General features: G+C 36.4%; 1 protein-coding gene across 1 annotated transcript in view; it reads left to right on the top strand.

Moving 5' to 3' along the window:
- The window catches only part of THSD7A (thrombospondin type 1 domain containing 7A), a 434259-nt gene that overhangs the window by 218745 nt on the left and 196236 nt on the right, over positions 1-19278 (top strand). The window contains exons 3-4 of the mRNA XM_047097264.1: positions 161-409; positions 1835-2016. Of these exons, the coding sequence (XP_046953220.1) occupies positions 161-409; positions 1835-2016 (431 nt within the window). The remainder of the gene's footprint in view (positions 1-160; positions 410-1834; positions 2017-19278) is intronic.

The following is a 19278-nucleotide window of genomic DNA, read 5'->3' as shown; positions in this document are numbered from 1 at the left end:
GCTTTTACACATCATAAATGTTGATATATTTTCAATGAAATTGGCATTGTACCTCCAAGTAGAAATAAAAATGTCCGAGCTTATTTTACTCTGGAGTGTAGAAGACAAAGTTTGTAACTGCTCATTAGTCTGTGATGAGAATCCTAATGTTCTTTTGCAGCTTCTGCCGACAAGAGAAGCTGCCAATGACCTTCCAGTCCTGTGTGATCACCAAAGAGTGCCAGGTGTCAGAGTGGTCAGAATGGAGTCCCTGCTCAAACACGTGCCGTGATGTGGCATCCCCAAAAGGCACTCGTGTCAGGACACGGATCATTAGGCAGTTTCCTATTGGCAGTGAGAAGGAGTGTCCAGAACTTGAAGAAAGAGAACCCTGTGCATCTCAAGGAGACACAGTTGTCCCCTGTGCCACGTGAGTAAATAAAGGATGGCAGCTTATGCTGTGATGTCTCCCTACCTTGCGTGTTCACATACCCATTTGATTTTAAATGATTAGTGAATTGAGAAATAGTGATTTTTACAAATTCTAAGTGGGAAAAAATAAAATACCATGTTGCAAACACTGTCCTAAAAAAATGTTCCGACTTTTGGACTTTATTCTATAAAAAGTGAAATTTTCATTTTAACTCCCCTAAAGAATGATTTGTTTGGTTTCACTTTCCTTGACATCCCCCTCCCGACCCTCTGACTCAAGGCATCATTTATACGTGTTTTCTTTCTTTCTTTCTTTTTTTTAATTTATCTGAATGCCATTCTTCCTTTATAAATATAAGGAGCATTGTTCTGTGATGCCCCAGTCCTGCAGCTGTGTTCACCCCCTTTTAAAAATGAAAAATGAATGTGAAGGTCTAGTTTGCTGTCATGAAACTTTACTATTGACAAAGCGAAGCACCTAGATCAGACATCAGAAGGCCCATTTAACTTTTTTTGTCCATTTGCGATGAACATTAGTACATCCATTTGTACCCATGTTGGCTGTTAATCTGATTACCGAAGAAGCATCTTGGTTAAAGTGACACGAAGTGCTACATGAGCCATTCTCTTTGTGCTTTCAGAATATCCATTTTCCTTGAGGTGGGGAAATGCCATCACTTCTATCTGTAGTGGCATCGGGAAATGGTTCCTGGCTATTGCCTTAAAGCACATATTGGGCTGACAAGCCCCCAACATTTCTTTCACATCCTAACGTTGATTGGAGCTTTAATTTAGAACCACAGATCATCTTTCCTGTGTTTCACTGATTAGAAACGTCAGCTCTTTCAACATTCATCAGGCACTCATCAGGGATTCTCAGTGCTACATAAAAACACTCATTCTTCACAATAAAGAGAAAACTCTGAACTGTTATATATTTTTTAATCCTCACACACACTTATAATTTTGATCCAGTATGAAGTAGCAATTTTCATGCATTTTATTAAAGGCAAAACAAATGTTTGGGTTGATCATCATTTAGAATGTTTTCCATTCTCAGATTCAATCCTCCTTTGTTTATAAGCATCAAGAAAGGGCCAGCCTGAGTTCAGCTTAATTGAACATAAAATTTTATGTTTTCAGCATTATGCTCTCTTTTCATAAAATATTTATAAGCAACTTCCAGTAATTGCAAATAAAACAGGATCATCCTAAATTTAACCCCTCTTTAAATGGAGCACTGCTGAGGATAGAGGAGAAGAAATTGAACCTGAATCTGTACCACAGATGTAGTAGTCTATGGTTGATTCAAGAGGAAAGTGTTTTTTAGACTAATTTTTTTAAGAAAAAAATATGTAAGAAGAACAGAGCAAAGTTTTATTGAATAAACGTGGTTGCCATGGCCAGCATTTTCTTTCTTTAGGTATGGCTGGAGGACTACAGAGTGGACTGAGTGCCGGGTGGACCCTTTGCTCAGTCAGCAGGACAAGAGGCGGGGCAACCAGACTGCCCTCTGCGGAGGAGGGGTGCAGATGCGAGAGGTATACTGCGTGCAGACCAATGAAAACCTCCTCTCACACTTAAACACCCACAAGGACAGAGAAGGTAAACTATCTTCTTCTTTTCAACTTACACATGCAGACTGAGCCTGGAGTCACCCTGCAGGGAGACAGATTCACATATAGATATCCGGAACATGAACAGTCATAACTCTGTTCACATCATGGCTGATATCCACTTTGATGAACAGTAATTTAAATTTTGGTTGTAAAAAAAAATAGTAATAATCCAATTCTGTCCCTGGTCAGTTCTGATTTGCTGACAAGTCTTTTAAATATTCTGACTGCAGACTCTGAGTCAAAATTTAGCAGGTGTAACTAATTATAAATACAGAAGAAAACATCTTGTAAGTATACATGTAGAATGGTCATTTATTTTAAAGGCTAGAGTTCCCTTATATAAGATGTAAAATCTGCTTGTAAAATGGCAACCCCTTTTGCTGTTTGTAATATGGTTGAAAATAGTAGGTTAATTATGGTATTGAGTGAAATTTTCAGTTTGAATTTAAATGAAATAAATACAGAATAAGTACAAAGTACGACTACAGTAAAAAAAAATAATAGGTAGCTCAGTCAATTAAGCATCCAACTCTTGATTTTGACTCAGGTCATGATCTCAGGGTTCATGAGTTCGAGCCCCCTGTCTGGCTCTGCACTGACAGCATGGAGCCTGATTGGGATTCTCACTCTCTCTGTCTCTCTCTGCCCCTCCCCCTCACATCTCTCTCTCTCCCTCTCCCTTTCTCAACAAATAAATAAATATTAAAAAATAGTAATGACATGACTTCTTAAAAAACTCTTGATTAAACCCTTTGATTTGGAAAACCTGTCTTAGAACCTTTTTTGTTGTTTAAATCTCAATTTGGGGACGAGATGTGCTTAGTGTGCGAAAGGATAAGTGAGTTCAAGATGGTCAAGGCTAAAAGTATATATTATTATATATTAATATTACTCTACAATTCTAATAATTATTAGATTAAGTTTGTATTCAATTAATTGCTCTTAACTCCCTACAAATATGAATGTTTTTAAGCAATGTTATAGGCAGACCTTCTTACCTTCCTCTACCTGAGAAGAGCAGGATTTCTATCATTAGTCCATTAAATAAATATCTATTAGTTGCCAACAGAGTTTCAAAAATTGTATGAGGTGATATGGATGGAAATATCGATACAAAATTTGTGTCAGGAAAGTGCTCATGGTTATCATGAGGACACACAAACCAATAGGTATAATACAGTATGAAATGCATTACAACTTGAGTTTAGAATATCTGGGGGGGGGGTAGAACAGAAACAGAAACATAGTGGAAGTGTCACTACAGCTGAGTGATGACACACACCTCCCACACAGGAAGTGGATCAGGAATGCGAGAAGTTTATTCCAGGCAGAGAGGACAGCATGTATTGAAGCCTATGGGTGAAGACAAGGAGAAGCCAATGAGAAATCTTGCCAAAAAATGAGTGTGTTGTATTTGGAAAGTTGTAAATAGGATAGGGTAGTATTCCCCAGCAAATATGTTGGTTGGAAAGGGAAAAGAATAAGGATAAAGACCCAAAATAGGAGAATTTTCAGAGAAGAAATCTGGTGAAGGATGCCCAGAAGAGAAGGGAAAGAGCCAAGAGAAATGAGTGTTTAAAAAAAACCAGAAGAGAGGACTCCTCTGCCTCCCCCCAAAATTAGTGGCACCAATGACCAGCAATTCATGGAAAATAAGCACTGAAGTTGTGCATTTGCAACTTGCACAATTTAATTGTTTTGTATCCACTAACTTTACATAGTATGTCACCCAACTCATTTAGGAATCTAGCCTAGGGATACATTTTACTACTAATGTTTCTTGAGGTTGTAAGAAAGTAGCATAAAACATGTAATGTTAGTACATTAATATTTTCTTGGCCATTTTAATGGCCACATTTTTAACACTGTTAGGTGGATTTATTATAGCAGTCCTTTCAGAGTAGTATAATTTCATTGCTAGAGGTAGATCAGATTTTAGTTTCTGAATGTCAATTATGTCCTGTGGGTTATTACTTTCAAAAGATCCTTCAGAATTCTGAATTGCAACTGGGTGGGTTTTTTTTTTTTAACCATTTTGCCATGGAGTCTCCCTATCACTGCCAAAAGCATGGCAGAGCACCAAAAAGTCACAGAGAAAAAGGGAAACAAAAAGAACATTGTCGTTAAGATGTATGTGTTGGAGTAAAGCAAATGCCAAAGCAATGATCCATGGATATGGAAATAATCAATTTGCCTAAAATTAATATTAATCATATATGTATGTAACATGAATAATTTGGTAATTTGTGTCATTTCATTTCAAATACCAAGAATACTAATAAACCTTATGTAGTCTTTTTAAAGACAGTTAATCCTCCCTAAAAGTTGCAGCTTTTTTTTTTTCTCAGAACTTAGACTATATGAATTTCTCCCCAGAAGCACTTACCATTTCCCACTGGGAAATTTATTCAATATGCCAGCATCCCAAGGGTGATGTGTAAGACTGTACATGTGTGTGGATGGAGAACAATTAGGCTGTGGGCTGTGAGGATTGTTCACATTCTGTTTTCTTCCAATAAATACCAAAGAATGAAAGCTTACTTTGTAAAAGAGAGGGAAAGTCCTCCAAATCACTCCTTCAATGAGTCCTAAAAAGAAAGTACTGATCTCAAGTAATCCTGATTGTATAACCAGGAACAACCTGCCCCAAGAGCAATTTGTATTACGCTTAATATGAAGAACGCAGTCTACACTGTTTGCAGATTTGCACCATGTGTTCTCCGAACAAATGTCTTCTTTCCACATGTAACCAAGTTATTAAAAGATACCTTAACCTGAAGTAAAATACTTTAACTCAAAATGAAATTTCCAGGGGCGCCTGGATGGCGCAGTCGGTTAAGCGTCCGACTTCAGCCAGGTCACGATCTCGCGGTCCGTGAGTTCGAGCCCCGCGTCAGGCTCTGGGCTGATGGCTCAGAGCCTGGAGCCTGTTTCCGATTCTGTGTCTCCCTCTCTCTCTGCCCCTCCCCGGTTCATGCTCTGTCTCTCTCTGTCCCGAAAATAAATAAACGTTGAAAAAAAAATTAAAAACAAATAAAATTTCCGGATATAAAAATACTGAAAACAAGTGATGTGAAGTTCACATAAAATTCCTTTATTACCTTGGCACATCACATTACACAGAGGAATGGTAATATCCACCTTACCACAAGGACAGGGCCACATGAAATAACTTTATTCATTGGTGTATTCACTACTATTAATAGACTCACACACACCAGGCTATAAAAAATTCTCCTCCTTCAGCTAATATATTTAATTTCCAGAAAATCAAAATGTATCTTATTAAAATACGCACAAAGTATAATGTATTATATTTGCAACTTCGCACCTTATTTGTGCCCATTGAATTATACCATCGGAATATTTATGAAGTTGGTGATAGTACCTATAGATAATTGGGAAAATATATCTACTTGATATTGGAGACCATCCATATCTTATTCATGTATTGCCGCAGGCCATAGGTAACCCTCCCAATCTTGACAACATTTGTCCTACAGTATTTCAGGTGAGCAAAATTTCCACTTCTTTAGAAGAAAGGTGTGACAAGTTTTCTACTGAGAAGAGTTAGTAGTAAAACCCTGGGCAGGTTCTGTTCAGCTGGCTGATCGGAATTCCAGCAGGCTGTGAACAGGGTCCAGCTTATGCTGGCATGAAACTGACCCTTATGAGAATATGACAGGAAGAGGCTTTGCCCATGGGGAGGTTAGCAGTAGCTAGAAAACTGATGAAAATGTGCTTATCATTGGATACATAAACATGAATTGATTTTTTAAAGAGCTCAGAGTGAAATGAAAGTAGATTTTAACTCTGTAATTCAAGACATTCTTTTAATACAGATTGAACGTGTTTTTAAATGAAGGAAACCAAGAGTATTGGTTCTAAAGCACCATGAAGCTTTCATGATATATATTATAGGGAACGTTAGAACATTATTTTGTAGAAAATAGATTAAAAAGTCCACAATGAACTCTGGATAAGGTGTGTGGGCTTGGAGGCTATTAAGAAAAACAGCCTGGATAATGAGCCTGTATGATGACATATAATAAGATAAACCAGCAGAAAGTTTGGACGATCGATGGAAAGATGGATGGCAGGAAGGTGGTTGAACTGTGAATGGGTAGACAGAAAGATGAAGAAGGAGTTCATAATTTCCCATGTTCTGCAAAGAAATAAGGAGAATAAAATAGTCACCATCTCTAAATGGAATGCACACTATTTATAATTGTAGTTGTTTATCCACAGTTTCCACAAAGTAGCCCACTTGGGTCAAAGCTGATTTGAAAAAAAGAGAAATACAATGCTTATGGTGCCATTTCCCTGTTATTTCAGAAAGTAAATATCAGAGTACGTCGAAGTCTAGTGCTGCACCTTTCCTATCCATCACTTTTGAAATAACAGGTAGGTGAGAACATTTTACATGCCATTTCGATCAGAAATATGTATCAGACGTTCTCTGTACATTTCCTTATATAATCCTTAAATGATCTAGGAAACACAGTGGTTTACTTTTGCTTTCTCTGTATATCTAGAAATGTGTCCAGGCGGACCCCTCAGATAGAAGTGCTTTCATGTTTCTTGACTTTCTATAACATCTTTGTGTAGATGTTAAAATTATAGAAGAACATAAAAAGATGTTAAAATTTACCAACTTTAAATGGTCACTAGGATACCATAATTATATACACAGATATATAAGATTTGGTTATGAATGCTTCTGTTGAGATAAATTGACAGTAGGAGCACTTTTCAAAATTTATCCTATTTCTAAGCACACCACTTTGAGCTCTACTAATCTTTTAAAAAAATTTTAATGTTTATTTTTGAGAGAGAAAGAGGGGTGGGTAGGGGCAGAGAGAGGCAGGGGCAGAGGTTACAAAGCTGGCTCTGTGCTGACAACATAAAGCCTGATGCAGGGGTCAAACCCACAAACCGTGAGGTGACGACCTGAGCTGAAGTCCAACGCTTAACTGACTGAGCCACCCAGGTGTTCCTCTCCTAATCTCAATAAGGTAAATGAAACAGGAACAAAATAACACCATGACTCCCTTTTGAAGACAGCCTTCACAGTTGCAGGGGATGTAAAAAGCACTGTGGTATAATTATAGAGTAATTAAAACATAGGAAATCCTTGAAAAAAGTCAGATATTTCTTGGAAATTACTTCTAGGATATTTTGTGGGAGAGAAGGGCTGTTAAATCTATGAAATTTGTGATGAGTAGATTACAAAATAGAAGTGAGATGCCAAGAGATGTCAGCCACTGGAATAGAAGCTAATAAAAACTTACATGCTGGGAACTAGATTAAGTTGGTCAATGGTCTACCCCCAAGGTAATTTAGAATTTTTAGTAGAGGAAGAGCTTACTAATGAGATAGCAGGAAGTATCCAACCAAAAACATATATATATATATATATATATATATATATATATATATATATATACACACACATATATATTTGTTTGTTTGTATACACACACACACATATACATATATATACACATATATGTAACAGATTGTAAGCCATGTAAACATGAAAACAGGGCTTATAATGCCTTTAACTTAGTTGTTATTTAATAAACATTTGTTGTGTGATATGTTTACTCTCCCCTTTGTGAATGGCTCTTACAATTTGTCAGAAAATTATTTCTTGAACATTTCAAAAATACTTTTACAAACTCTTGATTTTAGCAAGGGGCTCTATTCATATACACCCTTCATCCCTGAATAAATAATTATTCATACCTCTGACTTTGAATAGAGGAAACATGATCTAGTTGTTAGATCAAATGAAAAGAGTCAAAATTCTTGCACTGTGCTTCTGTGTGGGCACTCATTCAAGAGCACATGTTTTATATGTCTTATTCTCTTTTCTAGTTACATACAAAGCTTTACAAACTCTCAATTTCATCTTAAGGCAACTTTCAAAAGAACCCTATGCAAATAACCAGGAAGCCTCATTTCTTTTCTGCTTGGCCTTATACCCTTATGTATATTATTTAATTTTATTTGCCTAAAAATACCTATTATAGAAGATTAGAAAAGCTGAAAATCATCCCTTACAAAACACCTAGACAGGCAGGGTACGATATTGCTTTAAATGCTTTTAAGAGCAGAACTGAGGTCTTGATTAACTAAATGATTTTTCAAAATGAACCAGGAAGACTGAACTGATGCTCTCTGTGTTGCCCTGGGTGGTAATTGTACCTGCAGGAGGAGGTTACACACTGTGGGAATCGAGGAGTGAAGTCTATAATGGGTATGACATAAAACTTTTAGCCAGAGAAAGAGAGTGACAATGGAAATACTGCTTTACTTTTTCAACCTCAAAGAGCGATAGCGGCAACGAATGAGTGAACTCAACTTACCTAGAGAGGGAGAGGACAAGGAAGCAGGTCAGCCTCAGCCTTAGTTTGAAGTCAGGGCAAGAACTAACCTTTCCTATGAACTCCACGTAAGGGTCTGTACTCATATTAATTAATTAAGTTTCAAATTTATGGAACTTCCATGAATCCAATGACCACCAAACTGAGAAACTAATATAAGAAATAGCATCAGGCAGGGGTGCCTGGGTAGCTCAGTGGTCAAGAGTCCGACTTCGGCTCAGGTCATGATCTCACTGATCATGAGTCTAAGCCCCGTGTCGGGCTCTGTGCTTATAGCTTGGAGCCTGGAGCCTTCTTCAGATTCTGTGTCTCCCTCTCTCTCTGCCCCTCCCCCCACTCATACTCTCTCTCTCTGTCTCTCAAAAATAAATATACACTAAAAAAAAGAAAGAAAGAAATAGCATGACAAATGGTACTACTGAGTTGCCTAACATAAGCAAAAGCAAAATCTTTGAAGGAATGAATACCTTAACCTAAGCCACAGAGTTTCCCCAGATAAAATGTGCCATTCAAAGCTGCAAACTACACAAAGAAAAAATAATCCATTTTAAACAGGATTTAAAATACCTAACAAACATTAAGATTAGACTCACAACGTTGGAAATAATGGAGATAGCAGATAGACACCATAAAAGATATATGCTAGAACTTACTAAAGATGTAAAGGGAAAATTAAAACATTAAATATAATGAATCACACACACAAAAAAAGACCAGATGTTTTTTTAAAAGAACAAAAAAGAAATTCTAGAATTTAAAAGTGCTTTTACTGGAAATAAATAGGTAGATTAGACAGATTGAGCTAAACAGTTATTAATAAACTCAAGACAAATGTAAGGAAGTTAATCAAAAAGGAACACTGAAAATAGAAATTAAGAATAAAAGTGAGCTAAGTCATGCAGAATTAAACAAGAAGGTTCAGAATGAAAAAATTAATAGAAGACATGAGAGAATTTTCTAGATTTGTTGAAAGACAAAATGTACAGAATGAATAGAGACAGTTTTCAAACAGGATAGTGATACACTTAAATATAGAGTAGTGAGATTTCAGTTCATCAACTATAAGGTAGTTCTGTAAGGACAAAGTAAAAGGAATAAAGAAAAGGACAAAAATTAACCAAAAAGGAATTAATATATCAACAGTGAAATTCTCAACAGTTGAAAAAATGGCAAAATAACAAAAATGATATTTTAAAAGTACTGAGAGGGAAATAAATGTCAATTTAGAATTATTTATCCTACCATTAAAAACTACCTACCATCAAAAACTATGGGCAAAATTAAGACAGAAGTGAAAAAGTTGACCTCTGTGAAACCGTCACTGAAAAAGTTCCTAAGTGATAATGTTTAAGATGAAGGAAATTGAAATCAGCAAGAGAAGAAGTCAAGATGTGCAAAGAATTTGATAAACATCTGGGTAACTTAAGTATAGATATGATGAAGCAATATTATACATGACTAAAACACTATATTCTTAATGAGCAACAGTTATATATGACAGGAGGAAATGATAAGGAGTATATTGTTTGGGAAAGGGGACAGATTTGATCACCCTTATATATTAAGTCATTATGCATGTTAAAAATGTAAGAATAATTATCAAAATAAACTATAATTATTAATACTATATTTGTATAATCATATAAGATGTATTTTTTCCAATCCAACAGGAAATAAAAGGTACTAAATAAAAATCAATTCAACACAACTGCTAAATAAGATAAAACTCATTTGCTTCCTAGAGATCTAATTAATACCAGATAAAGAAGACTAAAAATCTACAAATATAACTTCTATATGTCAGAGTCAAAAGCTTTTATAGGAAATTATTTTGTTTTAATTATTACTGTTTCTTTGAGAACATTGATCAGTATTATGAGTGTTTATAGTTCTCAAACTAAGAGTATAGATTAATCAGTCCACACATTCACCATTTCTGGCAAATATGTAAACACACAAATGACACATGATGTATTTCTCAGGCGGTAATGCCTTCTGTATCTATAAAGTGCAGCTGAAATTTTTATTTTATCAAGGAAATAACATGAGATTTACTTAAATTATATATGTTTGCAGTGTCAAAACTATTCAGAAGATTGGTTTAATCCATTAAATGGCATGTGATGGGAAATTTTCTTGGATAATTAAAAAATGTCCAGAACTTTCTCTAGTATTTTTAGAGTGAAGAATAATCTCCAGTAACATAAAACTCCATAAAAATTACATTGCTAAAGTGGTATTGTTCAATGAAGTATGAATGTGATTGCAAACTTTTAAAATTGAAGGAGAGAAACATTGAAAATTCATGAGTACCTATATGTCAAACCTATTTCCCTTTTTGTCATTCGTTTCTCCCAGTTTGTAATGGGAAAGATGAATGACATGGGCATTATTACCTAGGCAAAGGTAATAATAACAAGGGAATTATTACCTAGAGAAGATAAAATGTATTATTACCTATCTTGGTGTCTTGAACAGAGTCATAGATGGTATGGTGATAAAATATGTGAGTAATATTAAGCTAACAAGGATAAAATATTGGAAAATAAATTTTGACACAAAAAGATGTTAATAGACTAGAAACACTGGAATTTCTACAAGAGTGTGAAGTCTAATGGAATACTTACACATACCAAAACTTAAGTCCCAAATGCTCAGTCTAAAAGAAAACAATAGTCATAATGATGATATGATGACAGTGAAAATATTGATTGAATTTATTAAGACACTGTTAATTATGTGGTTCCTGCAATGATTAAGTGCTTAGTGTGGGGAACAAACAGTTGGAATCAGTGACTTAATGGTAAACTCATCCTGTGTCTGTTCTCCCAAATGTTACTCTTCTGAACATCAATCACAGTCTGATTGATGAAGTGCTACAAATTTGGATATCTTATTTGATATTCCTTCATTCACTCCATAATTACTTATTGAACAATTATTAAATTGCATCACTGAAGATAGATGTTGAAGGTAGAATGTTTTAAAACAAAAGCGGACTTGATGCCTGTCCTCAGGGAGCTTATAGCTTCATAGTAAGTAGCCTTGTCACTATAGTTTTGTTTACTGGATTTTCAGAACTGACGCTTCGTAAGGCTAACATGGAGAAACTTCTACAAATATACCAGTTTGAGACTTCAATTAAGCTCTGAAAGTACATTACAACCATGGTCCATCCTTAATAAAGAACCTTTACCCTTATTCCTTGGGTGAATTATTTTTCCAAGACATATATATTCTCAGAATACAGTTTAAGTATCACCTGGATGTTTTAAGAAAATGCATATTATCACCTGGATATTATCCCCTGAGATAGTGATTCTATAAGTCTGGAATGAGTTTAGAAATCTCCCTCTATTTTATAAGCACCATTATGATTATAATCAGGAGTTTATTTTACTATAAAGCCGATGAGAGCCCTTTTAAAAGGCTTTCTAAAGCTATATAAGAGGCTAGGATAGGGTCAGGAAAGCTCCTGGTTTTCTAAGCCCCAAAGTTTATATAATTTAAGGGTCGCTTATTATTTTTTTAAAAAAATGCAAAATTCTAAATACAAAATCACTAAGATCTCTGCCAAGTCCCCAGAAAGGGACTGTGCATGAGAAGGACCTGAACCTGAAGCTTTAAGACTTCTGAATAAATCTGTCCCAAATTCTAGCATAAGTTTTTGACCTCTAGTGGAGCCAAAGAGAATCAGTACTTTAAGATGAGACACAGAAACAAAGGCATATATGTCTAGAAAACGGGTTTTCCACATTTCTGTGGTCAGACTGGCAAGGAAAGAGTGGGAAAAGTCACTGTGCCCTCAGAAGTGAAGTAGAACTTTTAGTTCTAATACTGGTCTTATTTTCACTCATCAAGCCCTAGCTTGGGGTTCCCAAGCTACAGATCTTTAGAAAACCACTATACCTTGCCAGCAGTTAAGCTAGGAAATTGGAGAGGAAGAGCATCTAAGATACTGTTTTATCTTCATCCCTATAACCCCCAGATGGAATGAAACCATAGCTATTAGTAAAGGTCCTTCCGTTAATGAAAGAAAGATGGTGGATAAAATGTCACATAACCTGATAGTGTCAAGTGACTGTAGTACATGTGCTTTTTGTAACCCTTAAGCACTTACTTCCCTGAGAGTCTGTTGTAGATGAATGATAGCACCAGAAGGAATTTTGAAACAAGCACTCAGGGATGCGCACTGGTGAATGAATAGCATGTTTTCCAAGGCACACTCCTGCTCTCTAAGAATGTAAAAGAAATGGTTTGTGGCTGGCTATTGCCTGCCTTGCTGATGATTGCTCAGTAGGGAGTAGCTACTCTCACCAATGTTAACAGAGGAGTACAAACTATATTGTGGAACTCATTAATATTTATTCCTTCTAAAAGCAATGGGCAATAAAAAGGGAAATAAACCAGGGAGAATAGCAGTGGGAAAAGGAAGCCATGACAACAGATTCATCTTGGAAAGGTTTCACCGTTTATTGCACACAAAAATCCACTCGAAATACAGGATCCATATTGTTATATTATTAACCTGGAATCCACTAAAAAGGCCTCTTATTGGGTCCAGAAATCTGTGAAAAAATTGTATATTGAGCACAATTCAAGAACTCAAAGTAGCCATCCATATTCTTACATGCATTTAATTTACTTTACAGTTTCACATTTTTGCTACTGATCAAACAAAACTACATGTTCTAAGTGTCAGTCTGTGCTGTATCTGCTTATACACAAGGACTTTCTCAAGGCCAGGGTTTTCCTGTCTGTTGCAGCAGAGACCAGTTGGCATTGTTGCCCCTTGTTTCTTGGTGCTCCTCTATTTTCTCCATTAAAATCCCTTCAGCCATTGTCCCCAAACTCTCCAAATATGTCCTCCTATTTCAGATCATCTTTTTCACACTGTAAGACCTCAGTGATTTTTCTTCACCCAAAGCCTATAGCCTTCTTGTTCTGTATTTATAATTTACCACTTGATTACATATAACTCTATTATTTTACAATCACTTCATGAATATGCCAACTTCCCGAGATTTTAAGCTTCTGAGGAGGGTGTAGTGTTTTTCCCCTCCTAAATTTAGTATTAAGTAAATAATTCTACCAGAGGTCTGGGTACATTGGCTGATTGTGTCATTTAGAAATATTTTTAAGAAGGGGAAAACCCTGGGGCGCCTGGGTGGCGCAGTCGGTTAAGCGTCCGACTTCAGCCAGGTCACGATCTCGCGGTCCGTGAGTTCGAGCCCTGCGTCGGGCTCTGGGCTGATGGCTCAGAGCCTGGAGCCTGTTTCCCATTCTGTGTCTCCCTCTCTCTCTGCCCCTCCCCCGTTCATGCTCTGTCTCTCTCTGTCCCAAAAATAAATAAACGTTGAAAAAAAAAATTTAAAAAAAAAAGAAGGGGAAAACCCTCAGAGGATGTTCACTTCCTGGACATCTAATTCATAGAGTTTCATTTCAGATTCATCTCTGTGTCTCACCAACTTCATTCTGTTCCTCCTTTGTTTTCCTTTCCTCTGCAAAGGCCTAAGGAGAATATATGTAAAACACATCCTAGCGTGAGACTTTGCCAAAATGAATATTAATTGCTTTTGTTTATGTGTTTACTTTTCTGGTTCAATTGAGGAAAAGGGAGGAATTTTTAAAATAGTTTTACTCTGAACCTTTTACATGTAGTAAAAGCCCAATTGGATGCTTGCCTTGCTAGTTGAGAAATGTAGCACAGGATGTGTAATTCGTGCATTCTCTTTATAATACATCCCAAGATCCTGTGGTACTTACATTATAGATGAAATTGCTCCTTTCTTGGAAAGAGAGGGCTTTATTTGCACTAATCCAAACTAAAAAGAAATATAACAAATTTTATTTCTGGAGTTATGAGAGTCGGAATAATTACAGCTGCTCTTGATTTGTGACACTGAATCCTGGAGAAATTTAAACAGCACCCTACTGCTCCAGGATTCTGGAGGAAATGCTTACAAGAACCCAGGAATTTTTTGGTTGCTCTAAAAAGAACACTTTCACCATTGCTCACCCCGAGTATGCCACACTGGTCCAATGGCCCCAAATGTTACCCAGGATTCCAAGGCATCTAAAACCACATTTGATTAGGCAGAATGATGCTCTGGAAAACTTAACTCTTCCCTTCCAAATAATATTAATGATGAGATGGAGAAAAAAAGAGTTTTTTTTAGAAAAGTCATAGTTTCACATGTTCTCAGGTAGGTCTGGTTAAAAAGGCTTGGATCAATTAAGTTCTTTCTTCATGAGGAATTTCTAAAAGTACTTTGAAAATAAAATCATGTTTTTCTCTAAGAAAGCTGTTGGTCCATTTCTGTCTTCCAAATATCCATAGCACAGGAGTAAGAAAAGAAACTAACATGTTGTGATAGATAATGTCTTCCCATTAATATATGACTAATTGGATAATTGGAGATTAATTTTCTTCGGCATACTGAGATAGTAAGTGACAGAGGATGAACTCAAAGCCAATGTTTTGTTTTGTTTTGTTTTTACTCCAGAGTCTAAACTCTGTCTAGTAATACTCCCCTGCCCTGTGAATTTGCTTCAGAGTAAATGACTGGGTATAGTCACTGTCTGCAACTTTACCAAAATCACAGAAGTAAGTGCATTGTATTATCCGATGATTCCTCTTTCATAAAAATAAAATGAATAAAAATGCCATAGACATCCGCCTCTAATAACAGAAAACTGAAAGGAAAACTAAGCATAGTTTAAGCCCTTTTGAGGATTCAACTCAAGAAGTTTATTCTTGAGATTGTTCTGTAAGGTCAGTGGGATTCTTGTCAATGGTTATTTGAACCAGTATTATATTGAATCATACGAAATTGCTGTCTTTGTAAGTCAAGATCCCTAGACTAGTGACAATTTCATATGGTCCAACAGAATAGGTACCTTTACTGTTTTGTGTCCAGTCACCTGGTATGATCTATTCTTCATCCCAGACTTTCTCCACTGTCAGAAGCAAGCCTGCAGCTCCTGGCTATGAATTATAGTCAATATTTTCACATGAACAATATGCATTTGTGCTGTGTGTGGTATGCTTTAGAGAGGTAGTGATTGTCTTCTATAAAAATATGTAGATTTCCCCATAGTAGATATTCTTTATGGGAAAATAACTCATATTGATGGCTCGGGAGTGACTTGAATTCATCAAGTAGCTTTTATTTTGTGCACATTTAGAAAAGAAATCTCCTGCGTTCAATATGTGGTTTTTAATACTTACCTATGCCCCACGTTGTTTTATCTAAGTACGTACAATAAAAGGAGATAAAGTGACTTTACGGGATAAATGGATAAGTAATGTGGGGCAAAAGAATAACGCTAGTAGAAAGAGAATATCAAGCCAATCATGAATATAATAAAGACAGTGTACAAAATACATGCCATAAGATGCAGTGATTCTCTTAATGTAGGACCACACGTTTTGGCTCTAAGCTCATAAGAGTCCATGCAAAGAGGAATGCTACATTAATTCTGAGCTTCTCAGTGTCCATTAGACAATAGAAAGCATTTGTAAAGGAAAAACTCAACAATCTCTGGTTTTAGAGTCAGAAAGAAAATTCACCAGTAGACCTTCATAAAGAGGACATTGTAACTGTATTAAACTATACCCTCATTAACATTTTTATAATAAATACCACAATGAATTTTATACGGAAGCTTTTTCTTAAAGCAGTTTTCCTCAACGTAGGCCATTAACTTAAGTATGAGAGTGTAACTCGGGAAAGGCAAATCAGTGGGGGTTGATGTGATATGGTACAGATTTATAGGTCTCTGCTATATATAAGTGAGATAACCCAGGGATAGAGTTGAGAATATCTAAATGAATGGATATACAGCTTTTTCCTCAGGCAACCATCTTCAGAGCTGTGATAGATATCGAGAGGCAGAGTTCCCTTATGTCCCCTGACGCAAGGATCTGGAGTTCTGATATTCTAGTTTCTATTTAGGTGCAGTTAAATGCAGGGACACATTTTCCAGCCATCATCTAGGTAAGGATAGGATTAGCATCCTTAAAAGAAAATTGAAAGGCTTGACAAGGGCATAAACTTGAATAAAATATTATACCACTTTTAACAGAGAGATTAGTCAACGCTTAACTAGATGCAGGGCAAAGAAAAACTTTAGGCACAGATAAAGGAAAATCAAAGGTCATAAATCTTTTCCCTAGTTTGTAAGCCATATCAAAAATCTGAAACACATGCCAGGTTGTCGACCTTCAACAGTAATGCCATCTCTTGGCAGACACTATTTGCCTTTCCAGTATCTTCTTCAAGATAAAATGACTCCCAAAAATAAAATTAAATGAATTAGATGAGTTCACCTGAAGTAATAATAATAATGTCATATGAGAATTTATATGAGACATTGTTCTGTTTTACATTTATTTGCTTATTAGACCCTCACTGCAAGTACTATATTTATATAATGTTGAGGAACAGAGAAGTTAAATGATTTTACCAAGGCTTTTGGCTGGTAAATATGATAACCATGATTGTGAATCAAAATGTCTAGCTTCTGAACTTGTGACCTTAACCATTGTGCCATTGAGTTAGGTTTGTCAATTGTAAGCTAGTTTAATGTTGGGCACAAAGTTACCTCCTCTCTAAACGATACTGGTTTTAGAATGTATGCCTTCTTTTAAATACCAGTTAGGTCTCAGAGCCAGTGATCTATTAAGGTCATTCCTATTTAATGATAATAAAGCTATACATGTATGAAAATGCACATGTTTCTATTTTGTATGGCAGGAAATCATTCATTTATTAAAACAGTATTTACTGAGAGTCTTCTATATGTAGACACTGTTTAAATGCTAAAAATAGAGAAATGAATTGCACAAAGAAGATTCTTCCTGTCGCAGAGGTCACATTTTCTGGAAAGAGACTATAAGCAAGAAATAAGTAAGAAATTATCAGGTAGCAATAAGTGCTGTTCAGAGTATTAAAATAGGATGATGTGGGGCGCCTGGGTGGCGCAGTCGGTTAAGCGTCCGACTTCAGCCAGGTCACGATCTCGCGGTCCGTGAGTTCGAGCCCCGCGTCAGGCTCTGGGCTGATGGCTCAGAGCCTGGAGCCTGTTTCCCATTCTGTGTCTCCCTCTCTCTCTGCCCCTCCCCCGTTCATGCTCTGTCTCTCTCTGTCCCAAAAATAAATAAACGTTGAAAAAAAAAATTAAAAAAAAAATAATAAAATAAAATAGGATGATGTGAGAAACAATGACTGAGGAGTGATATTTAGATCACCAAGGTATTATTTACCTTCCCAAATTTATATATCTAGCCCAAAATTCTCCTCTGAGGAATAAACTCATATATTGATCTTTCTATTTGACATCTTGAATCATAACAGTCAGGCATGCTTGTCTCCCCTGCACACACTCTTGGAAATGGCAAAATAAATGAAAGTTTCAAAACAATGTCAAAGTGCATATATCTGAATAGTTCAAGCTGCATGATCTGTTGAATACATGTGTTAATATAAATCCCTTAAAACTACTTACGGGAAAAATATCACTCACAGAATGGACAACATACAACAAGTGTTCACTGAATAAATGAATAAATAGACTTAGTAATGACCCTCAAGAGTTGATACATATGATTGCCAACTAGTGTTACTCTAGCAAAACTTCTTCTTCTAATAGTCGGAGAGATGAAATTTCTAAGACACGTGTATTTAGAAATATATTACATCTCCCAGTAAGTAAATACTTTAAATCTTCAGAAAAGCAAACATATTGTTAGGCCTCTGCTTGCAGCCGTAGTCAAGTAACTGAAACTCTCTCAATAAGAATAACTGTCAAATTGGGCAAAATATACAAAGCAACTGTTTTTAGACATGAACCAGCAAGCAGCAGTAGACTGTGATCACAGTTGTGAGGTCATCAGTCATCTCTGTCTTCTACTGGAGTGTCTTTCCTGACACAGAGCAGGAAAAGTGAAAGCAAGCGTGGTGTCAAGTCTTGCTGAACCAGAGTCCAGCATCGAAGTTCTGCTCCAGCGACTGGAAATTTCAGGGTAAGGTAGATAGAAGAGTGTTCTGTGCTGGGGGGTGGAGTCTGGGAGTCTGTGTGGGGAATGTATCATAGGTCCTTGGTCCAGGGCTGGGCTGCTCATGTGCCAGATTGGACTCTGTGAAGTCTGGCTGAGGACGTGTGCTGCGAGGCTGGGGGCTGAAAGGTGATGACATAGGTAGTGCTGTGCTGGGAGATATCAGAGTTCCAGCTCCATGAGGATGAAGAATATACCTAAGTACCTCAGGCCCTGAGAGACCATGGCTTAGGAGTAAGAACCATGCTGTTACAGCCAAGTTCAAATCTGAACCAAACAAGCTTGAATCCAAATGGAGCCAAACTTGAGAGGGTCAAGAGGATTTTCTAGCAATTTAACTGTTTGAAAGAACAAAATTTATAAATGAAGATGTAAAAGCTACAGATTTAAGAAGCTCAGCACACCCCAAGCAGGATAAATACAAAGACAACAACAAGAAAAATACATTACGCTAAAATTGTTATCAACTAAAGATAGCGTATTTTTAAGGCAGCAAAAGGAAAAAACACATGATATGTACAGGGGAATAAAGATAACAAACGAGGGTTGCAATCTTATTGGAGATAATGATTAGACCCTAAAACAATAAAAGAGTCTCTTCACTGGAAAACAGTTGTCAGTTTTGTATAGCTGGTGAAAGTATTCTTCCACACTAGGCGTGAAAAACTGAAATATTCAGAAAAATAAAAGCTGAAAGAATTTATTACCCAGCATTTTAGAGTATAGATCGTGAAGATAGAATGCCTGAGCCATGTGATATTGAACAGGTTATCTCACCTCTCTGTGAACCTGTTTCTTT

This window comes from Lynx rufus, unplaced genomic scaffold (genome assembly GCF_022079265.1).
Source record: "Lynx rufus isolate CCGP_SWC_20201006 ecotype Redwood Valley unplaced genomic scaffold, mLynRuf1.p SCAF_4, whole genome shotgun sequence".
NCBI classification, from domain to species: Eukaryota; Metazoa; Chordata; class Mammalia; order Carnivora; family Felidae; genus Lynx; species Lynx rufus.
Note: the sequence above shows the minus strand (reverse complement) of the source record. Positions and strands in the feature narration are given on the sequence as shown.